General features: G+C 48.9%; 2 protein-coding genes across 2 annotated transcripts in view; one reads left to right on the top strand and one right to left on the bottom strand.

Annotated features, from left to right (window-relative positions):
- Nucleotides 1-21,055, top strand: part of parp1 (poly (ADP-ribose) polymerase 1) — a 59,104-nt gene that overhangs the window by 17,083 nt on the left and 20,966 nt on the right. Inside the window, exons 5-8 of the mRNA XM_078542876.1 lie at nucleotides 10,446-10,539; nucleotides 13,751-13,867; nucleotides 15,619-15,795; nucleotides 20,374-20,506. Of these exons, the coding sequence (XP_078399002.1) occupies nucleotides 10,446-10,539; nucleotides 13,751-13,867; nucleotides 15,619-15,795; nucleotides 20,374-20,506 (521 nt within the window). The remainder of the gene's footprint in view (nucleotides 1-10,445; nucleotides 10,540-13,750; nucleotides 13,868-15,618; nucleotides 15,796-20,373; nucleotides 20,507-21,055) is intronic.
- Nucleotides 1,372-2,343, bottom strand: adorb1a (adenosine receptor B1a). Its single transcript, XM_078541388.1, has one exon. The coding sequence runs from the start codon at nucleotides 2,341-2,343 to the stop codon at nucleotides 1,372-1,374; it is 972 nt and encodes a 323-aa protein (XP_078397514.1).

Genomic DNA, 21,055 nt, shown 5'->3' with positions numbered 1-21,055 from the left:
TACAGGTCCAATGACATTACCACCATGCCACCGTCTCCCCCAATACTTAATTTTAACACATAATTACAAGTTTTCCTCTCCCAGGGTATCTCTCATGCGTGCGGTATGAAGGCTGGTTTTGCTGTTAGCCTGGCCTGTACCTTTAAGGCCTTTGTTTGCAGCAGGCAAATCCAGATCAGTAAAGCTGTTTCTGAGCTACTGGGCCTGCAACTCGATCATTGGCCTTCTCTCTTTTTATAATTTAATGTTGTGATTTTGCATTTACGTTGGGCTAGGGAGAGGGACTAATGGCTGTGATTCCTCTGACATCGGAACAGGATTAGTTTCTGGGATGAGGAATTGCAATTCCATGGATAGACTAGAGAAGCTGCGGAAAAGGGGGGCACAATCTTAAAATTAGAGCTAGGCCATTCAGGGGTGATGTCAGGAATCATTTCTTCACACAGAGTGCAGTGGAGCTTTCTTCCACAACCACTTGTGAAGGTTAGAGATCAATTGTAAATTTCAAGACAGATTGCTAGGTACACCCACAGTGTTCCTCAGACTGAGGGTTAGAGAGAGGGGATAATGAACAGAGTACCTCAGACTGAGGGTTAGAGAGGGGGGATAATGGACAGAGTATCTCAGACTGAGGGTTAGAGAGGAGGGATAATGGACAGAGTACCTCAGACTCAGGGTTACAGAGGGGGGATAATGGACAGAGTATCTCAGACTGAGGGTTAGAGAGGAGGGATAATGGACAGAGTACCTCAGACTGAGGATTAGAGTGGGGGGATAATGGACAGAGTACCTCAGACTCAGGGTTAGAGAGGGGGGATAATGGACAGAGTATCTCAGACTGAGGGTTAGAGAGGAGGGATAATGGACAGAGTACCTCAGACTGAGGATTAGAGTGGGGGGATAATGGACAGAGTGCCTCAGACTGAGGGTTAGAGAGGAGGGATAATGGACAGAGTATTTCAGACTGAGGGTCAGAGAGAGGGGATAATGGACAGAGTATTTCAGACTGAGGATTAGAGAGAGGAGATAATGGACAGAGTATCTCAGATACTCTGGATTGGAGAGGAGACCTGTTCCCTGATTTCTGCTCCATGTGTTCTGTTGGAAAGAGCAGCTGGGTGTTAGTTGAAGACTGGTTTGGGCTAGGTTGCGATGCCGCTTCTCCTCGCTGTTGTCTATTCTATTGACACTGGCCATCATACTCTGACTGCCCACACTGGCAGAGTACTAGGGCACTGCAAGCTGCCTTTGCAGCTGCAGTGTGGCACGAGGTGAGACCATTAAGAGAGGGAGATGGGGGCAATTCTGGTCTTGGAACCCTTGGCTGTGAAACATGGAGAGCGTGTGCTACCTCGGGAAGGGGAGCAGGGGTCATTCTACCCTCATGGCAGGCCCCACTTGTGAAGGGTGACATAGGAATATGGCCTTGAAGGCCCGTCTGAAGGCCTTCATTTTGAAGGCGTAGAGAATTGGGTTGACGGCTGAATTGGCGTGAGAGAGGATGGTGGCAGCCAGCAGGAGTGGCAGTGGGACAGGGCACTGCGGGCAGAGCAGGAGGACGCAGTTGATCACGTGGAGGGGAAGCCAGCAGATGGCGAAGAGGGCGAGCACCAGGAAGAGCGAGCTAGCCGTCTTCATCTCCCGCCTGGCTCCCGCAGCCTGCGCCCCATCCCGCCGCCCCTCACCCGCCCTCCGGGTTACCAGCCGCCGCACCTCTGCCAGGATGTGGGTGTAGATGGCAAACATGGCAGCCAGGGGTCCCAGGACGCAACCAAAGAAGTTAAAGTAGACCATGTAGGTCATATCCATTACTGTCACAAAGAAGCAGTGCCCGTCTGCTGGCGGAAGCTGATGCCAGCCCATCAGGGGCACCAGGCCAATGAGCAGAGACAGGAGCCAGGTGATGGCGATGTTGGCACCCGCGTTTCTGGGCGTCACAATGGACTGGTAGCGCAGGGGACGGAAGATAGCCGCATAGCGCTCGATGGCCATGGCCAGTAGACTGAAGATGGAGCTTTGAGTCAGCATGATGAGGACACAGAGCATCAGCACGCAGAGGTGGAAGTTGTGCCTGGGGATTCCCAGGTCCGTCAGTATGGCGCAGGGAACGGCCAGGGCACCCACACAGAAGTCAGCCACAGCTAGCGAGACCAGGAAGTAGTTGGTGACAGTGCGCAGTCGATGATCCCGGAGCACGGCGACGCAGACTAGCACGTTCCCCATGGTGGATGCTACCGCAATCACCAGCTCTGCCAGCACATATGGAAGGTTGAGGGTCATGGCATTTAGATTGGTAAGCGTGGCGTTTGTCTGCCCAGTGGCCGTGCTCGTTGGAGTCGCCATTTTGTGTGTCTGTGTCAAAAGGCGTTCTGATTTGCCGTGGGCTTTCGGTCCATCCACCTCTATCTTTCCCTTGTTTTTAGACTGTGTCAAACTTGAACGAGCTGGTCCGACAGCCTTTGTCTTCCCTTTGCTTGCAGGGTTCTCTTCACCTTAAATCTGATACAGAATGATTGTACAGTTATTAACGAGCTGGTACAGTTGTTAACTAGCTGGTACAGTTGTTAACTAGCTGGTAAAGATTTAAAGGGGGTGCAGAAACAAACGCAAATCTTTGAAGGTGCAAGGACAAGCCTATGAGGTAATCTTTTTAAAAAAAACACACAGGATCCTTGGCTTTATAGAGGCACAGGGTATAAAAGCAAGGAAGAAAGATCTTGTATTTACAACTTAAAATCAGTGGTGGGAAAAATAATGGAATCCTTACTAAAGGAGGGAAGAGAAGAACATCAAGGAATGAGAAATATAATAATGAATAGTCGGCATGGATTTCAAAAGGGAAAATCTTGCTTGACCAACCTTTTTGAGGAGGTAACAGAGAGTAGACATTGGTGATCCGGTAGATATTTATTTGGGTTTTAAAAAGGCCTTCGATAAGGTGCCCCATAATAGATTAATGAATAAGGCCAGAGAATGTGGAGTCAGGGACAAATGTCAGAACGGATTGCGAGCTGGCTTCAGAACAGAAAACAGAGTGTGGGAGTAGAGAGTTGTTATTCAGAGTGGCAGAAAGTGGGAGTAATGTTTTATAAGGATCAGTGCTGGGATCACTGCTGTTCACAATTTACAATGACAATTTGGACTTTGGGCTCAAAAATACAATTTCTAAATTTGTGGATGACACTAAACTGTGGAGGATAATCAATACTGAGGAGGAATGCATTAAATTACAGGAGGACATTAATAATTGGCAAATGAAGTTCAACACCAATAAATGTGAGGTAGTACATTTTGGTAGAAAAAATAAGGTGGTCACTTATTACTTGGAATCACAATTGTTATGGTGCATAAGGAGCCCATTTGGCCCTTCTTGTCTGCACTGGCTCTCCAAGTATAGGTGTGGTAGAGGAAAAGAGGGATCTCGGACTACAAATACACCAAACACGAAATAGGTTAGCAGGGCAATAAATTAAAAACAAACTGAGCTTTAAGCTTAATTTCTAGAAGGTTAGAATTGAAAAGTTACGCTAAACCTGTATCAAACCTTTGTTAGACCACACTTGGCGTACTGCTTGCCCTTCTTGTCACCATAGTATAAAAAAGAAATAAAGTCACTGGAGAGGATGCAGAGAAGATTTACAAGGATGATACCAGAAGTATGTGGGTATCAGGAAAGGATTGACAGGCTGGGTCTCTTTTCTCCCAGCTAAAGAAGGCTAAGAGGGTGAGCTAATAGAGGCCTTTAAAATTATGAAATGTTTTGACAGAGTGGATACAGAGAGAATGTTTTCTTTTGTGGGGAATAACTTAGTTTAAGATAGCCACCAAGAAATCCAATAGGGAATTCAGAAGAAATATCTGCACCCAAAGAGAGTTAAGAATGTGGAACTCGCTACCACAGGGAGCAGTTCAAGTGAATCATACCGATGTCTTTCCTTGTACAAGGAACGCAGAAAGTTAACATTCAGGTACAGCAAGCGTTTAGGAAGGCAAGTGGCACGTTGGCCTTTATTGCAAGGGGATTGGAGTACAGGAATAAAGAAGTCTTGCTACAATTGTACAGGGCTTTGGTGAGACCACATCTGGAGTACTCTGTGCAGTTTTGAGGAGGCTGAATCACAAAGAGACTGGGAACCCAGAGAGAAGAGCAGAGGGTACAAAATGGGGCATAGGATTGAAGGTTGGGAAGAGACTACAGTGTTTTCTAAACAAGGATTTTAATTCCATGACTGGGAGCCAATGTAGGTTAAAGAAAACCCAAAGCACAAAATATTGCATGTGCTGGAAACCATAAATGACAATAAAGTGCTGGAAAAGCTCAGCAGGTTAGGCAGCACCTGTGGAGAGAGACCTGTGTGCAGGTCTCCATGTTTCAGGAAGTATATTCTTGCATTGGAGATGGTACAGTGAAGGTTCACTAAATTGGTCCCTGGGATGAGGGGCTTGTCCTATGATGAGACGCTGAGTAAATTGGGCTTATATTCTCTGGAGTTTAGAAGAATGACATATGATGTCATTGCAACATACAAAATTCTGAAGGGGCTTGATAGGGTTTTTTTATTATTCATTTGCGGGATGTGGCCTTCGCTGGCTGGGCCAGCATTTATTGCCCATCCCTAGTTGCCCTTGAGAAGGTGTTGGTGAGCTGCTTTCTTGAACCACTGCAGTCCATGTGGTGTAGGTGCACCCAGCGTGCTGTTAGGGAGGGAGTTCCAGGATTTTGACCCAGCGACAGTGAAGGAACGGTGATATATTTCCAAGTCAGGATGGTGAATAACATGGAGGGGAACTTCCAGATGGTGGTGTTCCCGTCTATCTGCTGCCCTTGTCGTTCCAGATGGTAGTGGTCATCGGTTTAGAAGGTGGTGTCGAAAAAGCCTTGGTAAATTGTTGCAGTGCATCTTGTAGATGGCACACGCTGCTGCTACTGTGTGTCAATGGTGGAGGGAGTGAATGTTTGTGGATGTGGTGCCAATCAAGCGGCTGCTTGCCCTGGATGGTCCAGGCAAGTGGGGAGTATTCCATACACACTCTTGACTTGTGCCTTGAAGATGGTGGACAGGCTTTGGGGAGTTAGGAGGTCACTTAGTCACTGCAGGATTCCTAGCTTCTGACCTGCTTTTGTAACCACAGTATTTATATGGCTAGTCCAGTTCAGTTTCTGGTCAATGGTAACCCCCCCAGGATGTTGAAAATGGGGGATCCAGTGATGGTAATGCCATTGAACGTCAAGGGGCGAACGTCTTCAGTACTATTGCTGGAATATTGTCAGGGCCCATAGTCATTGCAGTATTCAGTGCCTTCAGCCATTTCTTGATATCACGTGGAGTGAATCGAATTGGCTGAAGACTGGCATCTGTGATGCAGGACGGCTCCAGAGGAGGCCGAGATGGATCATCGTCTCGGCACTTCTGGCAGAAGATTGTAGCAAATGCATCAGCCTTTCTTTTGCACTGATGTGCTGGTCTCCCCATCGTTGAGGATGAGGATATTTGTGGAGCTTCCTTCTCCAGTGAGCAGTTTAGTTGTCCACCACCATTCACAATTGGATGTGACAGGACTGCAGAGCTTAGATCTGATCCGCTGGTTGTGGGATTGCTTAGCCCTGTCTGTCACTTCCTGCTTATGCTGTTTGGCACGCAAATAGTCCTGTATTATAGCTTCACCAGATTGACACCTCACTTTCTAGGTATGCCTGGTGCTGCTCCTGGCATGCCCTCCTGCACTCTTCATTGAACCAGGGTTGATCCCTTGGCGTGGTGGTAATGGTAGAGTGGGGGATATGCCGGGCCATGAGGTTACAGATTGTGTTCGAGTACAGTTCTACTGCTGCTGATGGCCCACAGCGCCTCATGGATGCCCAGTCTTGAGTTGCTAGATCTGTTCAAAATCTATCCCATTTAGCATGATGGTAGTGCCACGCAACTCGATGGAGGGTATCCTCAATGTGAAGGCAGGACTTTGTTTCTATGACGACTACCGATACTTTCATGGACCGATGCATCCTGAGGCAAGCAGGTTGGTGAGGATGAGGTCAAGTATGTTTTTCACTCTTGTTGGTTCCCTCACCGCCTGCCATAGACCCAGTCTAGCAGCTATGTCCTTTAGGACTCAGCCAGCTCGGTCAGTAGTGGTGCTACTGAGCCATTGTTGTTGATAGACATTGAAATTCCCCACCCAGAGTACATACTATGCCCTTGCCACCCTCAATGCTCCCTCCAAGTGGCATTCAACATGGAGGAGCACTGATTCATCAGCTGAGGGATGGTGGTACGTGGTAATCAGCAGGGGGTTTCCTTGCCCATGTTTGACCTGATGCCATGTGACTTCATGAGGTCCAGATTCGATGTTGAGGACTCCCAGGGCAACTCACTCCCGACTGTTTACCACTGTGCCGCCACCTCTGCTAGGCCTGTCCTGCCTGTCAGTAGGACATTAGAGTTAGTGTTGGTGTCTGGTTATGAATCTGTGAGGATGACTATGTCAGGCTATTGCTTGACTAGTCTGAATCAGCTCTCCCAATTTTGGCACTAGCCCCTAGATGTTAGTAGAGAGGACTTTGCAGGGTCAACAGGGCTGAGTTTGCCATTGTCGTTTCCGGTGTCTCGGTCAATGCCAGGTGGTCCATCCGGTTTCATTCCTTTTTTGAGACTTTGTAGTGGTTTGATACAACTGAATGACTTGCTAGGCCATTTCAGAGGGCATTTACATGGAGTCATATGTAGGCCAGGCCAGGTAAGATGGCAGATTTCCTCCTCTAAAGGGCATTAGTGAACCAGATGGGTGTTTATGACCATCGACAATGGTATCTTTAGACTTTTAATTCCAGATTTTTATCTGTCGTGGTGGGATTCGAACCCCGGTACCCAGAGCATTACCTTGGGTCTCTGGCATACTAGTCCAGCGACAATACCACTATGCTATTGCCTCCCTAGAGAGATTGTTTCCGCTGGCCGAGGAATGTAAAACACGGGGGCACAGTCTCAGGATAAGGGGCCAAACATTTAGGACTGAGATGAGGAGAAATTTCTTCTCTCAAAGCGTTGTGAATCTTTGGAATTCTCTACCCCAGAGGGTTGTGGATGCTCCATCGTTGGATACATTTAAGGCTGGGCTAGGCAGATTTTTGGTCTCTCAGGGAATCAAGGGACATGGGCAGTTGGTGGGGGGGAGATGGGGGGAATTGGAGTTGAAGTCCAAGGTTAGCCACAATCGTGTTGAATGGCAGAGCAGGTTCAATGGGCCGTGTGGTCTTCTGCTCCACTATCTTGTGTTCTGGCACTTAAGGAGAAACTCGTCAAGCATTTGAGACAGGAATACAGGGTTACAGTGATAGATTTAGATGAGAAAAGACGGGAGGAGGCTCGAGTGAAGCATAAGCACTGGCATGAGCTGGCTGGGCTGAATGGCCTGTGTGTGTGCTGAATATCCTATGTCACCCTACCTAACTCCTTTCATAATCTGTGATCAGGATGTCTGAAAGTGCATTGCAGCCAATGAAGTTAAGCCTCAACTATAGTATTGTGTCCAGTTTTGGGCACCGCACTTTAGAAAGGATGTGAAGGAGGTAAAGAGAGTGCAGAAAAGATTCATGAGAATGGCTCCAGAGATGAGGACTTTCAGTTATATGAATAGATTGGAGAAAGCTGAGGCTGTTCACCTCTGAAAAGAGAAACTTAAAAGGAAATTTGATAGAGGTGTTCAAAATCATGAGTGGTTTTGATAGAGCGATTGTGAAGAAAATGCTTCCACTGACAGGTAAGCAGAGGGCACAGATTTAAGGGAATTGGCAGAAGAATAAAAGGTGAGATGAGAACTCCTTTTTCTATAGTAAGTTCTGCTGATCTGGAATGTAGTGCCTGGAAGGGATGATAACTTTCAAAAGGGAATTAAATAACTCGTTGTAGGGCTATGGTAAAAGGGCAAGGAAGTGGAATTCATTTTCAAAGAGCTGGGACAAGCATGATGGGCCAAATGGCCTCCTGGTACCACCTCCTAAGAGAACATTGGTGACCATAGACTTCCATTTGATAGGTCCATGATTCTACTTGGCAGTGGTTTGCCGTTGCCTTCTGCAGTTTGGCTGACCAGGAAACTCCCAACCTTACCGCCTGCCATCAGGCATATTGGAAGGATTTACAGAGTGATTATCAACCTGCTTGGCCATGTTATGAACACACCTTCTATGGCCGTCATGACCTGAATTGGGACTTGAGCCCAGAGCTTGTGGCCCAGAGGTAGGGACACTATCAGGGTGCCACGAGACTTTCCTTCGTTCTGTGATGCTAAACTGAAAAATGCAGCAACAGATATCCTCCTGCCGCTCCCCCCAACCCACCTCCACATAAAACGACTCATTGTTTTAAGGCATGAAATGACCTGACAGCCTTCAGACCTCTAGACGAGGATCTTGGATTAAGCACAGTGTCCGTTGTGACACAGTGGGTAACACGCTCGCCTCCTGAGCCAGCAGGTTATGGGTTCAAGTCCTGCTCCAACGATGATCACAGAATCTAGGCAGTACAGCAGTACTGAAGGAGTGCAATAGAAATGCTAGTCCTTTTTATTCAGCTCAGAAAATACTGGAAACTCTCAGCAGGTCTGGCAGCGTCTGCGGAGACAGAGAGAGAGAGAGACAGTGTTAACGTTTCACTGCGATGACCCTTCATCAGACTGGGAGATGTTAGAGAAGCAGATATGAACTAATTGCAGTGCTAGGAATACCTTGCTTAAAATCTGTTTCTCACAAACATCTCCCAGTCCTGGTGAAGGGTGACAGATCAGAAACATTAACTCTGTTTCTCTCTCTCTCCCCCTTCCCCTACCCCTGACCTGAGTTTTTCCTGCACTTTCTGTTTTAATTTCAGATTTCCAGCATCTATAGTGTTTTGCTTTGGGCTTTCTCTAACCTCCACTAATGGAGGTTATGGAACTAAAATCCTTGTTTAGGAAAGACTGTAGTCTCTCCCCATCCTTCAATCCTATTCCCCATCTTGCACCCTCTGCTCTTTTGACTGGGCTCCTTTGTGACCCTGCCCCCTGCCTCCACTACCCTGGCTCCCTTCCCCTTCCTGCAAAAGCCACCTAGCTGCTCAATCAGGCATTCAGTCACCCAGCTTTCCCCCTCTCCACCCTGCACTCCAGGATCAGCAGCTCACACCTTTCCCTCTCAGTGTTGTGAGATCGGGTTGATCAGTGTTAGAGGCTGTTGGTGATACCAAGGCCCTTGCTAGGGTATTTCAGAAGGTAGTTTTCCTTCCCTACACAGCACGAGTGACCCAGATGGGTTTTTACAACAACCGGGGCTTTCAGTCTCACCTTTACTGAGGCTGCAGCTCCAACCTCCCTCACCTACATTGATTGTGTACCTGGAGCATCTGTTCGTTGCTTGGCGCCCTCCATCTGTCCGTTCGGAGAGATGTCGTCCGTGCGAGGAGCTGTCAGCTACGTGACTTGCTGCTCTAATTGAGAGGCTCTTTTTAAGGATTGGTTTCCAGGTGAGAGGCTGCAGATGACATGAATCTGAGTTAACAGTGTCCTGTGCTCCCCCTCCCACCCAGGAATAATGGCCTCACTGGAGAGCTGGGGGAAGGAGCTGATCATTAGTGAAGTGTTTTTTTTTAATTAGTGGCAGTGGGCAGACTCGCCCACAGCCCTGTGTGTTTGTGTTTCGAGCATGGCCTAGAATTGACAAGGTGTCATCTGGAATGAGTAGAAAATGCTTGAAAATTTAAATGGCTTGGGTCCCAGTGGAGAGACTAGATTAGATTTTATTGCCTGACCCTTTGTAACCTGTTCTGAAACATTCAGAATCTGTTGTACTTGGGCTTCCTCAGCAGTGTCAACTCCCGTCTGCACTGATGGGCCCCAGTGTCCCGTCCCCTCGTCTGCACTGACAGGCCCCAGTGTCCCGTCCCCCCGTCTGCACTGACAGGCCCCAGCCTCCCGTCTCCCCGTCTGCACTGACAGGCCCCAGTGTCCCGTTCCCCCGTCTGCACTGACAGGCCCCAGCGTCCTGTCCCTCCGTCTGCACTGACAGGCCCCAGTGTCCCGTCCCCCGTCTGCACTGACAGGCCCCAGTGTCCCATCTGCACTGACAGGCCCCAGCGTCCTGTCCCTCCGTCTGCACTGACAGGCCCCAGTGTCTCGTCTGCACTGACAGGCCCCAGTGTCTCGTCTGCACTGACAGGCCCTAGTGTTGTCGTCGTCCGTCCGTCCGTTCCCCCCCCCCCCCCGCCCCAACCATCTCGTCCACACTGACAGACCCCAGTCACACCACATCATCCCCACAGACCCCCACCCAGCGGTGATGGTGTGGTGTACTGGGCTAGATTGCGGGGGGAGGGGTAGTGGGGGTGTGGGGTTGGGTGGATGAGTGGGTTTGCCGGGCCCTGGTGGAACAAGGGCATTGGGCTCCCGGTTTAACACTTCTCTTGATCCTACAGGAAAAGGAAAGGGGACGAAGTCGATGGGGAAGCAACGGCCAAAAAGAAAAAGAAGAAGGAAGAGAAAATGTCGAAGCTGGAGAAGGAGCTGAAGGTGGGGGAGAGGGTGTTTGTGCTCAGGGGTTTCGGATGGGGGTGGAGGGATTGGAATGTGAGGAGGGTAGGCATTTAGGGTACAAGTGGGTTGGGGAGTGTTCGTGGGGTGGGAATGGGGGTTGCAGTATGAGTGGTTCGGGTAATTGGGATGTGAATGGGGGCTTGGGGTGAGCGGGGGGTGGGGGGGTGCGAAGTGTGTGGGGTGGGGGTGCTGGAATATGGGAAGTGGGGGGTTGAAGTGTGTGGGGTGGGCAACAGGACAGTGTGGTATCAGTGATGCTCGGGACAGGCCACTCAGCTGTCAATCTGATATTACTGTCACAAAGGGATACTCTCTCTCTCCCCTCTGTCTGCCTGTCGTTACTGTTTCTTTACCTGTCCCTCTACCCATGTCGCGCTCTCCGTGTCTGTGCCCTCTTCCCCCACTCTTCCCCACTTTCTGCCAATCTCCCCCTCTTCTTCCCCCTTCCTCTTTCTCTCCCCCTTCCTCTTTCTCCCCCCTGCCCCCTCACCCACCATCCATGGTTAACTAAAAAAGTTAAGGCAGTATCAAAGTTGAACAAAATGTATATAATTGCAAAAAGATGGGTTTCAGGTCTGAAGATTAGGCAGAATATCATCAGTAAAGTGATGGAAGGGGTCATCAACAGTGATATCAAGCGGCACTTGCTTAGCAATAACCTGCTCACTGATGCCCAGTTTGGGTTCCACCAGGGCTACTCAGCTCCTGACCTCATTACAGCCTTGGTTCAAACATGGACAAAAGTGCTGAACTCCCGAGGTGAGGTGAGAGTGACTGCCAGTCAGTGGCAATTGGGGAAAACTCTCCGTTGGTTGGAGTCATACCTAGCACAAAGGAAGATGGTTGTGGTTGTTGGAGGTCAGTTATCTCAGTTCCAGGGCATCACTGCAGGAGTTCCTCAGGGTAGTGTCCTCAGCCCAACCATCTTAAGCTGCTTCATCAATGACCTTCCTTCCATCATGAGGTCAGAAGTGGGGATGTTCGCTGATGATTGCACAATGTTCAGCACCATTCATGACGCCTCAGATACTGAAGCAGTCCATGTCCAAATGCAGAAAGACCTGGACAATATCCAGGCTTGGGCTGACAAGTGGCAAGTAACATTCGCGACACACAAGTGTCAGGCAATGACCATCTCCAACAAGAGAGAATCCAACCATTGCCCCTTGATGTTCAATGGCATTACCATCACTGAATCCCTCACTATCAACATCCTGGGGGTTACCATTGACCAGAAACTGAACTGGACTCACCATATAAATACTGTGACTACAAGAGCAGGTCAGAGGCTGGGAATCGTGCAACGAGTAACTTGCCTCCTGACTCCCCAAAACCTGTCCACCATCTACAAGGCACAAGTCAGGAGTGTGATGGAATACTCCCCACTTGCCTGGATGAGTGCAGTTCCCACAACACTCAAGAAGCTTGGCACCATCCAGGACAAAGCAGCCCACTTGATTGGCACCACATCCACAAACACTCACTTCCTCCACCACCGACGTACAGTAGCAGCAGTGTGTACCATCTACAGGATGCACTGCAGCAACTCACCAAGGCTCCTTCAACAGCACCTTCCAAACCCACAACCACTGCCATCTAGAAGGACAAGGGCAGCAGATAGACGGGAACACCACCGTTTGCAAGTTCCCCTCCAAGTCACTCACTGTTCCTTCACTGTTCCTGGGTCAAAATCCTGGAACTCTCTCCCTAACAGCACTGTGGGTGTACCTACACCACATGGACTGCAGCTGTTCAAGGTGGCAGCTCACCGCCACCTTCTCATGGGCAACTAGTGATGGGCAATAAATGCTGGCCCAGCCAGCGAAGCCCACATCCCATGAACGAATGAAAAAAAGGATGAAATTTTGAAGGAGGTGCAGGAGCAGAAAGACTTGGGTGTACATGTGCATAGATCATTGAAGGTGGCAGGACAGATGGAGAGAGGAGTTAATAAAGCGTATAGTATCGTGGGCTTTATTAATAGGGGCATAGAGTACAAGAGCAGGGAGGTTATGCTGAATTTATATAAGACACTCGTTAGACCTCCGCTGGAATTTTGTGTACAGTTCTAGGCACCACTTTATAGGAAGGATGTGAACACATTGGAGAGAGTGCAGAGGAGGTTTACAAGAATGGTTCCAGGGATGAGAAACTTCAGCTATGAGGATAGATTGGAGAGGCTGGGACTGTTCTCCTTGGAGAGACGAAGGCTAAGAGGAGATTTGATAGAGATGTTCAAAGTCATGAGGGGGCTGGACAGAGTAGATAGGGAGAAGCTGTTTCCGCTCGTAAAGGGATCAAAAACGAGCGGGCACAGATCTAAAGTGATTTGCAAAAGAAACAAATGTGACTTGAGAAAAAACTTTTTCACACAACGAGTGGTTCAGCCTGGATTGCACTGCTTGAAAGTAGTGAAGGCAGGAATAAGCGAGGCATTCAAGAGGACATTAGATGATTATTTGAATAGAAACAATGTGCAAAGGTATGGGGGAAAGGCAGGGCAATGGCACTAGGTCATAATGCTCATTTGGAGAGCCAGTGCAAACATGATGGGCAAAATGGTCTCCTGTGCTGTTAAAATTCTGAGTCCACATTTGTAGTAGTGTGCACAGTACTGGTCTCCTTATGTACAAGAGCAGGGAGGTGTAAATGTGTTAGAAGCAGTTCAGGGAAGATTTACTGCACTAACACCGGGAATGGGTGGGTTGTCTTATGAGGAAAGGTTGGACAGACTCGGCTTGTATCCACTGAAGTTTAGAAGAATAAGAGGTGACTTGATTGAAACATATAAGATCCTGAGGGGTCTTGCCAGGGTGGATGTGGAGAGGGTATTTCCTCTTGTGAGAGAATCTAAAACTAGGGGTCACTGTTTAAAAATAAGAGGTCGCCCATTTAAGACAGAGGAGGAGAAATTTTTTCTGAAAGCTGACAGTCTTTGGAACTCTCTTCCTCAAAAGGTGCTGGAAGCAGAGCCTTTGAGTGTTTTTAAGGCAGAGCTAGATAGATTCTTGAATAACAAGGGGGTGAAAGGTTATCGGGGGTGGGCAGGAATGTGGGGTTGAGGTTACATTCAGATCAGCCATGCTTTTATTGAATGGCGGAGCAGGCTTGAGGGACCGAGTGGCCTACTCCTGCTCCTAATTCATATGTTTGTACGCTCCCTCACCCTCTCACTCTCTCTGTGCAGGAACAGAGCCAGTTAATCTGGAGTATTAAAGATGAGTTGAAGAAGTGCTGCTCTACTAATGACCTCAGGGAGCTTCTGATCGCCAACAAGCAAGAGGTTGCCTCCGGAGAATCAGCCGTGAGTGACTTTTGTATTTCCCTTGTCTTTTGCTCAAACTAGGAACAGAGTGATGAAAAACTGGAACTCTTTCCTCAGCCCCAATAATCTGTGAGCTGGTGTCAGTCAGAGTATTTGAGACTGAGATTGAATGATTTTTATTTTGGGAAGGGTATTTGGGGATGTGGAGTAAAGGTGGACAACTGGAATTAAGGCACAAATCAGCTATTGTCGTGTTGAATGGTGGAAAAAGCTCAAGGGGCTGAATGGCTTCCTCCTGTTCCTAATTTCCTTTCCCTATATGTGATGGTAGATATGGAAAGGAGTGTGTAATGAGACTGGGAAAGGGTCTGGGGTCTTTCCTATTAAAAATTATATTGGTCCAAACCCCTTTCACCTCATAATCCTGTCCTACTATTTTGATTGGTTCTTTCAGAAATATTCCAGTTATTTTGATTGACTTCCAGGTACAGTCTCCCCTGTTGTGATTGGCTCACCCACCACTGCCACCTCTTGCGATTGGCTCACCCACCCCTGCCCCTCCTTTTGCGATTGGCTTGCCCACCCCTGCCCCTCCTCTTGCGATTGGCTCGCCCGGCCCTGCCTTTCCTCTTGCGATTGGCTCGCCCGCCCCTGCCCTTCCTTTTGCAATTGGCTCGCCCACCCCTGCCCCTCCTCTTGCGATTGGCTCGCCCACCCCTGCCCCTCCTCTTGCAATTGACTCACCCAGCCCTGCCCCTCCTTTTGTGATTGGCTCGCCCACCCCTGCCCCTCCTTTTGCGATTGGCTCGCCCACCCCTGCCCCTCCTTTTGCGATTGGCTCGCCCACCCCTGCCCCTCCTCTTGCGATTGGCTCGCCCGCCCCTGCCCCATCTCTTGCGATTGGCTCGCCCGCCCCCGCCCTTCCTCTTGCGATTGGCTCGCCCACCACTGCCCCATCTCTTGCGATTGGCTCGCCCACCCCTGCCGCTCCTCTTGCCATTGAGTCGCCCACCCCTGCCGCTCCTCTTGCGATTGACTCGCCCACCCCTGCCCCTCCTCTTGCGATTGGCTCACCCAGCACTGCCCCTCTTGCGATTGGCTCGCCCAGCGCTGCCCCTCCTCTTGCAATTGGCTCGCCCAGCGCTGCCCCTCCTCTTGCGATTGGCTCGCCCAGCGCTGCCCCTCCTCTTGCGATTGGCTCGCCCAGCGCTGCCCCTCCTCTTGCGATTGGCTCGCCCAGCGCTGCCCCTCCTCTCGCGATTGTCTCGCCCACCCCTGCCCCTCCTCTCGCGATTGGCTCACCCAGCCCTGCCCCTTCTCTTGCGATTGGCTCGCCCAGCCCTGCCCCTTCTCTTGCGATTGGCTCGCCCACCTCTGTCTCTCCTCACGATTGGCTCGCCCACCCCTGCCTCTCCTGGATGAGGAAGGCCCAAACCCTGGCTGATCAGGCAAAATGGAAGCTGGATAACATTGCCCTTGTTGTATTTAGTAGTCAGTAGTTCATCCTGTTTGCATGGTGTGTCCTTGCAGGTTTGCATGAGTATTGATTCCCTCACTGCTGTGGATTCAGTAGCGGATAAATGAGAACGAAGTGGAGTGTTCATATTAGCAGCCAGGGATGATGTGGGAGCAGGGAGTGACAGGCGTGTGTGTTGACATTTATATTAATGTCATTTAGGTTGTTGCTATGGGGATGGAGCATGCTGAGTGCAGGAGTTTTGAGTTCTGTCGCCCCCTCCCCTGCTGGGTCAGTCTGCTGCTCACGTCTGCTTTGCTCTGATTCTATGTAGATCCTGGATCAAGTGTCAGACGGGATGTTGTTTGGTGCACTGCTGCCCTGTGAAGAATGCAAAGGGCAGTTGGTGTTGAAAGGGGATGCCTACTGCTGCACTGGTAACATCACTGCCTGGACCAAGTGTTGTGTCAGCATCCAAACACCCAACCGCAAGGACTGGGTCATGCCGAAGGTACGTGACACCACTGCCATGATGGAAATTCCATGTTTACGGCTTTTATTGGTTGCAGTTTATTTTTGTTCCATTAGGTGTCAGCTGTAGCTCAATTGATAGCACACTGGCACCCAAGTTGTGTGTTTGAGCCTACTACAGGGACCTCACAGAATCTTTACAGTGCAGAAGGAGGCCATTCAGCCTATTGAGCCTGCACTGGCTCTCTGAAAGAGCATTCTACATAGTCCCAATCCCTTGTCTTATCCCTGTAACCTTGCACATTCTTTCTTTTCTGGTAGTAATCCAATTCCCTTCTGAATTCCTCAATTGAATCTGCCTCCATCACCCTTTCAGGAAGCTAAAAGCTACTGCGGATGCTGGAAATCCAAAACAAAAACAGAATTACCTGGAAAAACTCAGCAGGTCTGGCAGCATCGGTGGAGAAGAAATCAGTTAACGTTTCGAGTCTTCATGACCCTTCGGCAGAACTGAAGCATAGTTAGGAGAAAGGTGAAATATAAGCTGGTCTAAGGTGGGGGGGGGCGCGGGGGGGAGAGAGAAGTTGAGGGTGTGGTGATTGTGGAGATAAGCAAGCAGTGATAGGAGCAGGTAATCAAAAGATGTCACAGACAAAAGGATCAAAGAGGTGTTGAAGGTGGTGATATTGTCTAAGAAAAGTGCTAATTAAGAATGGAAGACAGGATACTCAAGGTACAGCTCTAGTGGGGGTGGGGTGGAAAGACTAACAAAGTTTTAGTTTTAGATTTAAAAATAATGGAAATAGGTGGGAAAAGAAGAATCTATATAAATTATTGAAAAAAAAGGGAGGGGGGAGAAACGGGGTGGGGATGGGGGGAGGGGGAGTTTAAGATCTAAAGTTGTTGAATTCAATATTCAGCCCGGAAGGCTGTAAAGTGCCTAGTCGGAAGATGAGGTGCTGTTCCTCCAGTTTGCGTTGGGCTTCACTGGAACAATGCAGCAAGCCAAGGACAGACATGTGGGCAAGAGAACAGGGTGGAGTGTTAAAATGACAGGCAACAGGGAGGTTTGGGTCTTTCTTGCGGACAGACCGCAGGTGTTCTGCAAAGCAGTCGCCCAGTTTGCGTTTGGTCTCTCCAATGTAGAGGAGACCGCATTGGGAGCAACGAATGCAGTAGACTAAGTTAGGGGAAATGCAAGTGAAATGCTGCTTCACTTGAAAGGAGTGTTTGGGCCCTTGGACGGTGAGGAGAGAGGAAGTGAAGGGGCAGGTGTTGCATCTTCTGCGTGGGCATGGGGAGGTGCCATAGGTGGGGGTTGAGGAGTAGGGGGTGATGGAGGAGTGGACCAGGGTGTCCTGGAGGGAACGATCCCTACGGAATGCCGCCAGGGGGGGTGAAGGGAAGATGTGTTTGGTGGTGGCATCATGCTGGAGTTGGCGGAAATGGCGGAGGATGATCCTTTGAATGCGGAGGCTGGTGGGGTGATAAATGAGGACAAGGGGGACCCTATCATGTTTCTGGGAAGGAGGAGAAGGCGTGAGGAAGGATGCACGGGATATGGGCCGGACACGGTTGAGGGCCCTGTCAACGACCGTGGGTGGAAAACCTCGGTTAAGGAAGAAGGAGGACATGTCAGAGGAGCTGTTTTTGAAGGATTCAAAGGATCATCCTCCGCCATTTCCGCCAACTCCAGCATGATGCCACCACCAAACACATCTTCCCTTCACCCCCCCTGACGGCATTCCGTAGGGATCGTTCCCTCCGGGACACCCTGGTCCACTCCTCCATCACCCACTAGAGCTGTACCTTGAGTATCCTGTCTTCCATTCTTAATTAGCACTTTTCTTAGACAATATCACCACCTTCAACACCTCTTTGATCCTTTTGTCTGTGACATCTTTTGATTATCTGCTCCTATCACTGCTTGCTTATCTCCACAATCACCACACCCTCAACTTCTCTTTCCCCCCCCCTCCCCCCCCAACCTTAGACCAGCTTATATTTCACCTTTCTCCTAACTATACTCAGTTCTGCCGAAGGGTCATGAAGACTCGAAACATTAACTGATTTCTTCTCCACCGATGCTGCCAGACCTGCTGAGTTTTTCCAGGTAATTCTGTTTTTGTTTTACCCTTTCAGGAAGTTTGTTCCAGACTTCAACCACTTTCTGGGTGAAAAAATTTTCCTCCAACACATTTGGTCCTTTTGCCAATTATTTTGAATCTGTGCCCTCTGGTTCTTGATGTACTTGAGTGGAACAGTTTGTCACTATTTACCCTGTCCATACCCCTCAGGATCTTGAATTCCTCTATCAAGTCTCCTCTCAGCCTTCTTTTCTCCAAGGAAAACAGTCCCAACCTCTCCAATCTATCCTCACAGCTACAGTTCTTTAACCCTGGAATCATTCTTGTGAATCTCCTCTGTACTTTCTCCCTGGTTTCCTGGACAGTATTTATCCCTCAACCAACATCACAAAAGCAGACCGTTTGGTTATTTGTTAAATTGCATAGCAAGTTTCCACAAACAGCACAAATTGGCTGCTACATTTTAAAATGGCTTCATTGGCTACAATGTATTTTGGGACTTATATAAATGCAAGTTCACTTCTTCTTAGTGGCGAGGAATATCAGGACTCACTTCTTTGTGTCAGCTGGGTACCCGCTTGAACAGTTGCTGCCGTTTAGCCAGCTCCAACCAGGAGATGGCAGTGTAGAGTGGTGTAGTATTGGCCATCAGCCATTAGATGGCAGCGTGCTGCCGTACTGGCTGCTCACTCTAGTGGTCAACAGAGAGCGGTCCAACATGGTCCCATTGGACATGGTGCCGCATGAACCAATTACATGGTATCGTGCAAATCCCAGTAAGCCCCCGGACCTTAAGCTGGAATAATCTTTGATGCAGAATAGCTGTGTCAGTCACTGCTGCAGCCTTTAGCTCTGCTGGTGGGTGCCAGGCTCCCTGCTGGCAGGTGCCAGGTCCCTGCTTACTGTTAGTGAGAACTGAGGGAGTGAACTAGGTGGGAAAAAGGCCACAAGTATTTATCACTCTCTCAAATCCTCCCTTTTAAGATAATGAAGTAAAAGAACCAGAAGGAGATGAGATGTTTTTATACATAGCGAGTTGGTATGGTCTGGAATACTCTGCCTGAAAGGAGGGTGGAAGCAGATTCAATAATAACTTTGAAAAGGGAATTAGATAAATATGCAAGGGGGGAGGGGAGGGGAGGGGGGAAATTGCAGGTCCATGGGGAAAGAGAGGGAATGGGGCTAGTTGGGTAACTCTTTCGAAGAGCTGACACAGGCACAATGGGCCGAATAGCCTCCTCCTGTGCTGTATTATTCTATCCAGTGCTCTCACTCTTAATGTTGCTGAATTTTGAAAATGGCTTTTATTTTTTTAACTGTCAATTCCAAACATTCTCACTTTCCTAGTTGTAGAAGTTATTTGCTAATATCTGTTATAAGGTTACCCCTCACTCATAAAAATCATGTTCTGTGTCATATTAACATTAAATAGAAAGCGTGTATATTTTTGAGGTGCAAGCAGTACTGGACACAGCTTCACAGAAAGTTTAATTTTCTGCTACCCGCTCTGTTTAGACAGGGACTTGTCTATAGTGATAAAAAGCAAAGTGCTGCAGATGCTGCAAATCCGAAATAAAAACAGAAAATGTTGGGAAAAACTCAGCAGGTGGTCTTCAGAGGTCATACAGACTCGAGACGTTAACTCTGTTTCTCTCTCCAGAGATGCTAACGTTTTGAGTCCGTATGACCTCTGAAGATGATCTGCTGTCAGACCTGCTGAGTTTTTCCAGCATTTTCTGTCTTTATTATCTTGTCTGTAGTGGTTAGGTTCAGCGACTGGTAAGCCAGGGACTGGAAGTTCAAATCTCACCAGGGCAGTTTCGCAATTTGAGTTTGGGGTAAAAATAAATAATTCTGGTGTCTATGTAAGTGAAGATGAAGCTGCCAAAGATTGTCATAAAAATGCAACTGCTTGAACTGAAGTCTCAGGGAAGGAAACATGCCACTTTTACCTGGTCTGGCCTACATGTGACTGCGGACCCACGATTATGTGGTTGACTCTTGCTAGGCTTCTTCAGAGAGCAGTTATGTACTAGGGATGGGTGAAAGAATGGTGGTCGCTCTCAGTCGCTGGAGATTCAGTGATGCGCACATCCCAGGAATGTTTAGGATATAAACATGCCACAGTGAGATTTGAACTTGCAACCTCTACATTGCTTACATTTACCTTTTCTTGCTGCTGCCTCTGAAGGTTTGGGGGTTTTTTTCTGATGGTAATCAAGGTATAAAGGCCAGTTTCACATCGGGCCTGTCAACTGCGGGGTCAATGTGTGGGTCTCCGATTGTTAAAATGGGATTCCCATCCTCCCCCAGCCTGGCAGACCTCAAGGGGATGAGTGCCTTTGACCCTATTCCCAGAGCACAGTGGGATTGAGATGTCGCCTTTTAATTCGGGCGTGCCTTGAGTTTTCGACCTGGAGCCCAGCGTTCTCTCCCTATGCCGTCACTGCCTCCTCTATCCTCCCTTCGCCCGTCCTTCACTGTGGTTTTTGCAGGATTTACCTTCATCTGCGGAATTTTGTGATTTCCAGGAATTCCACGAGATTCCCTACCTGAAGAAGTTCAAGTTCAAGAGGCAGGTCCGGATTTTCCCGCCCATGCCCCCGGCTGCCAGCACTGAGAACTCTGCCTCTGCTGATGCCGGTGTTGCCTCGACACCCGTAGGTACGCAAGGCCCGGCCCGGGATCGCACTGTTTTCCGCAAGCCTGCCTTTGGCTCAATTCAAAACTGGGAGAGAGGATTTGGGGGATCTTTTGTAGTGTGCCAATGAGGAAAAACTGTAGCGACATATTTCAACTGGAGGGGAGAGTTTAGAAATAATCTCTGTTTTGCAGTTGATTCAAGTGGACTCCTTTCTTTAAAAGTCAGGGTCTTTCGAAAAGTAGAATCACAGCTGGCAAAGGCCTGTGTCGGGATTCTGAACAATGAGCACCTTCATTAAAATCCCCTTCCCTCCGGGATCACTGGATCATTGAATATACTCAAGCCGGAGTTAGACAAGTTTTTGATCTACAGGGGACTCGAGGGTTCTGGGGTGGGGCAGGCAGGAAAGTGGAGTTTAAGGCCAAATCATGATGCTTTGGAATGGTGGACCAGGCTCGAGGGGCCGAATGGCCTACTCCCACCCCTATTTTTTATGATCTTACAGCATCATGCCTGTGTGGGATAAACTCAGTATGCCTATTCCCCTTGACCATTGACTCCTTTGTTGA

Source organism: Cetorhinus maximus, chromosome 5, assembly GCF_964194155.1.
Source record: "Cetorhinus maximus chromosome 5, sCetMax3.hap1.1, whole genome shotgun sequence".
Classification (NCBI taxonomy): Eukaryota; Metazoa; Chordata; class Chondrichthyes; order Lamniformes; family Cetorhinidae; genus Cetorhinus; species Cetorhinus maximus.
The sequence above is the reverse complement of the archived record's forward strand: the minus strand, read 5'-3'. Positions and strand labels throughout refer to the sequence as shown.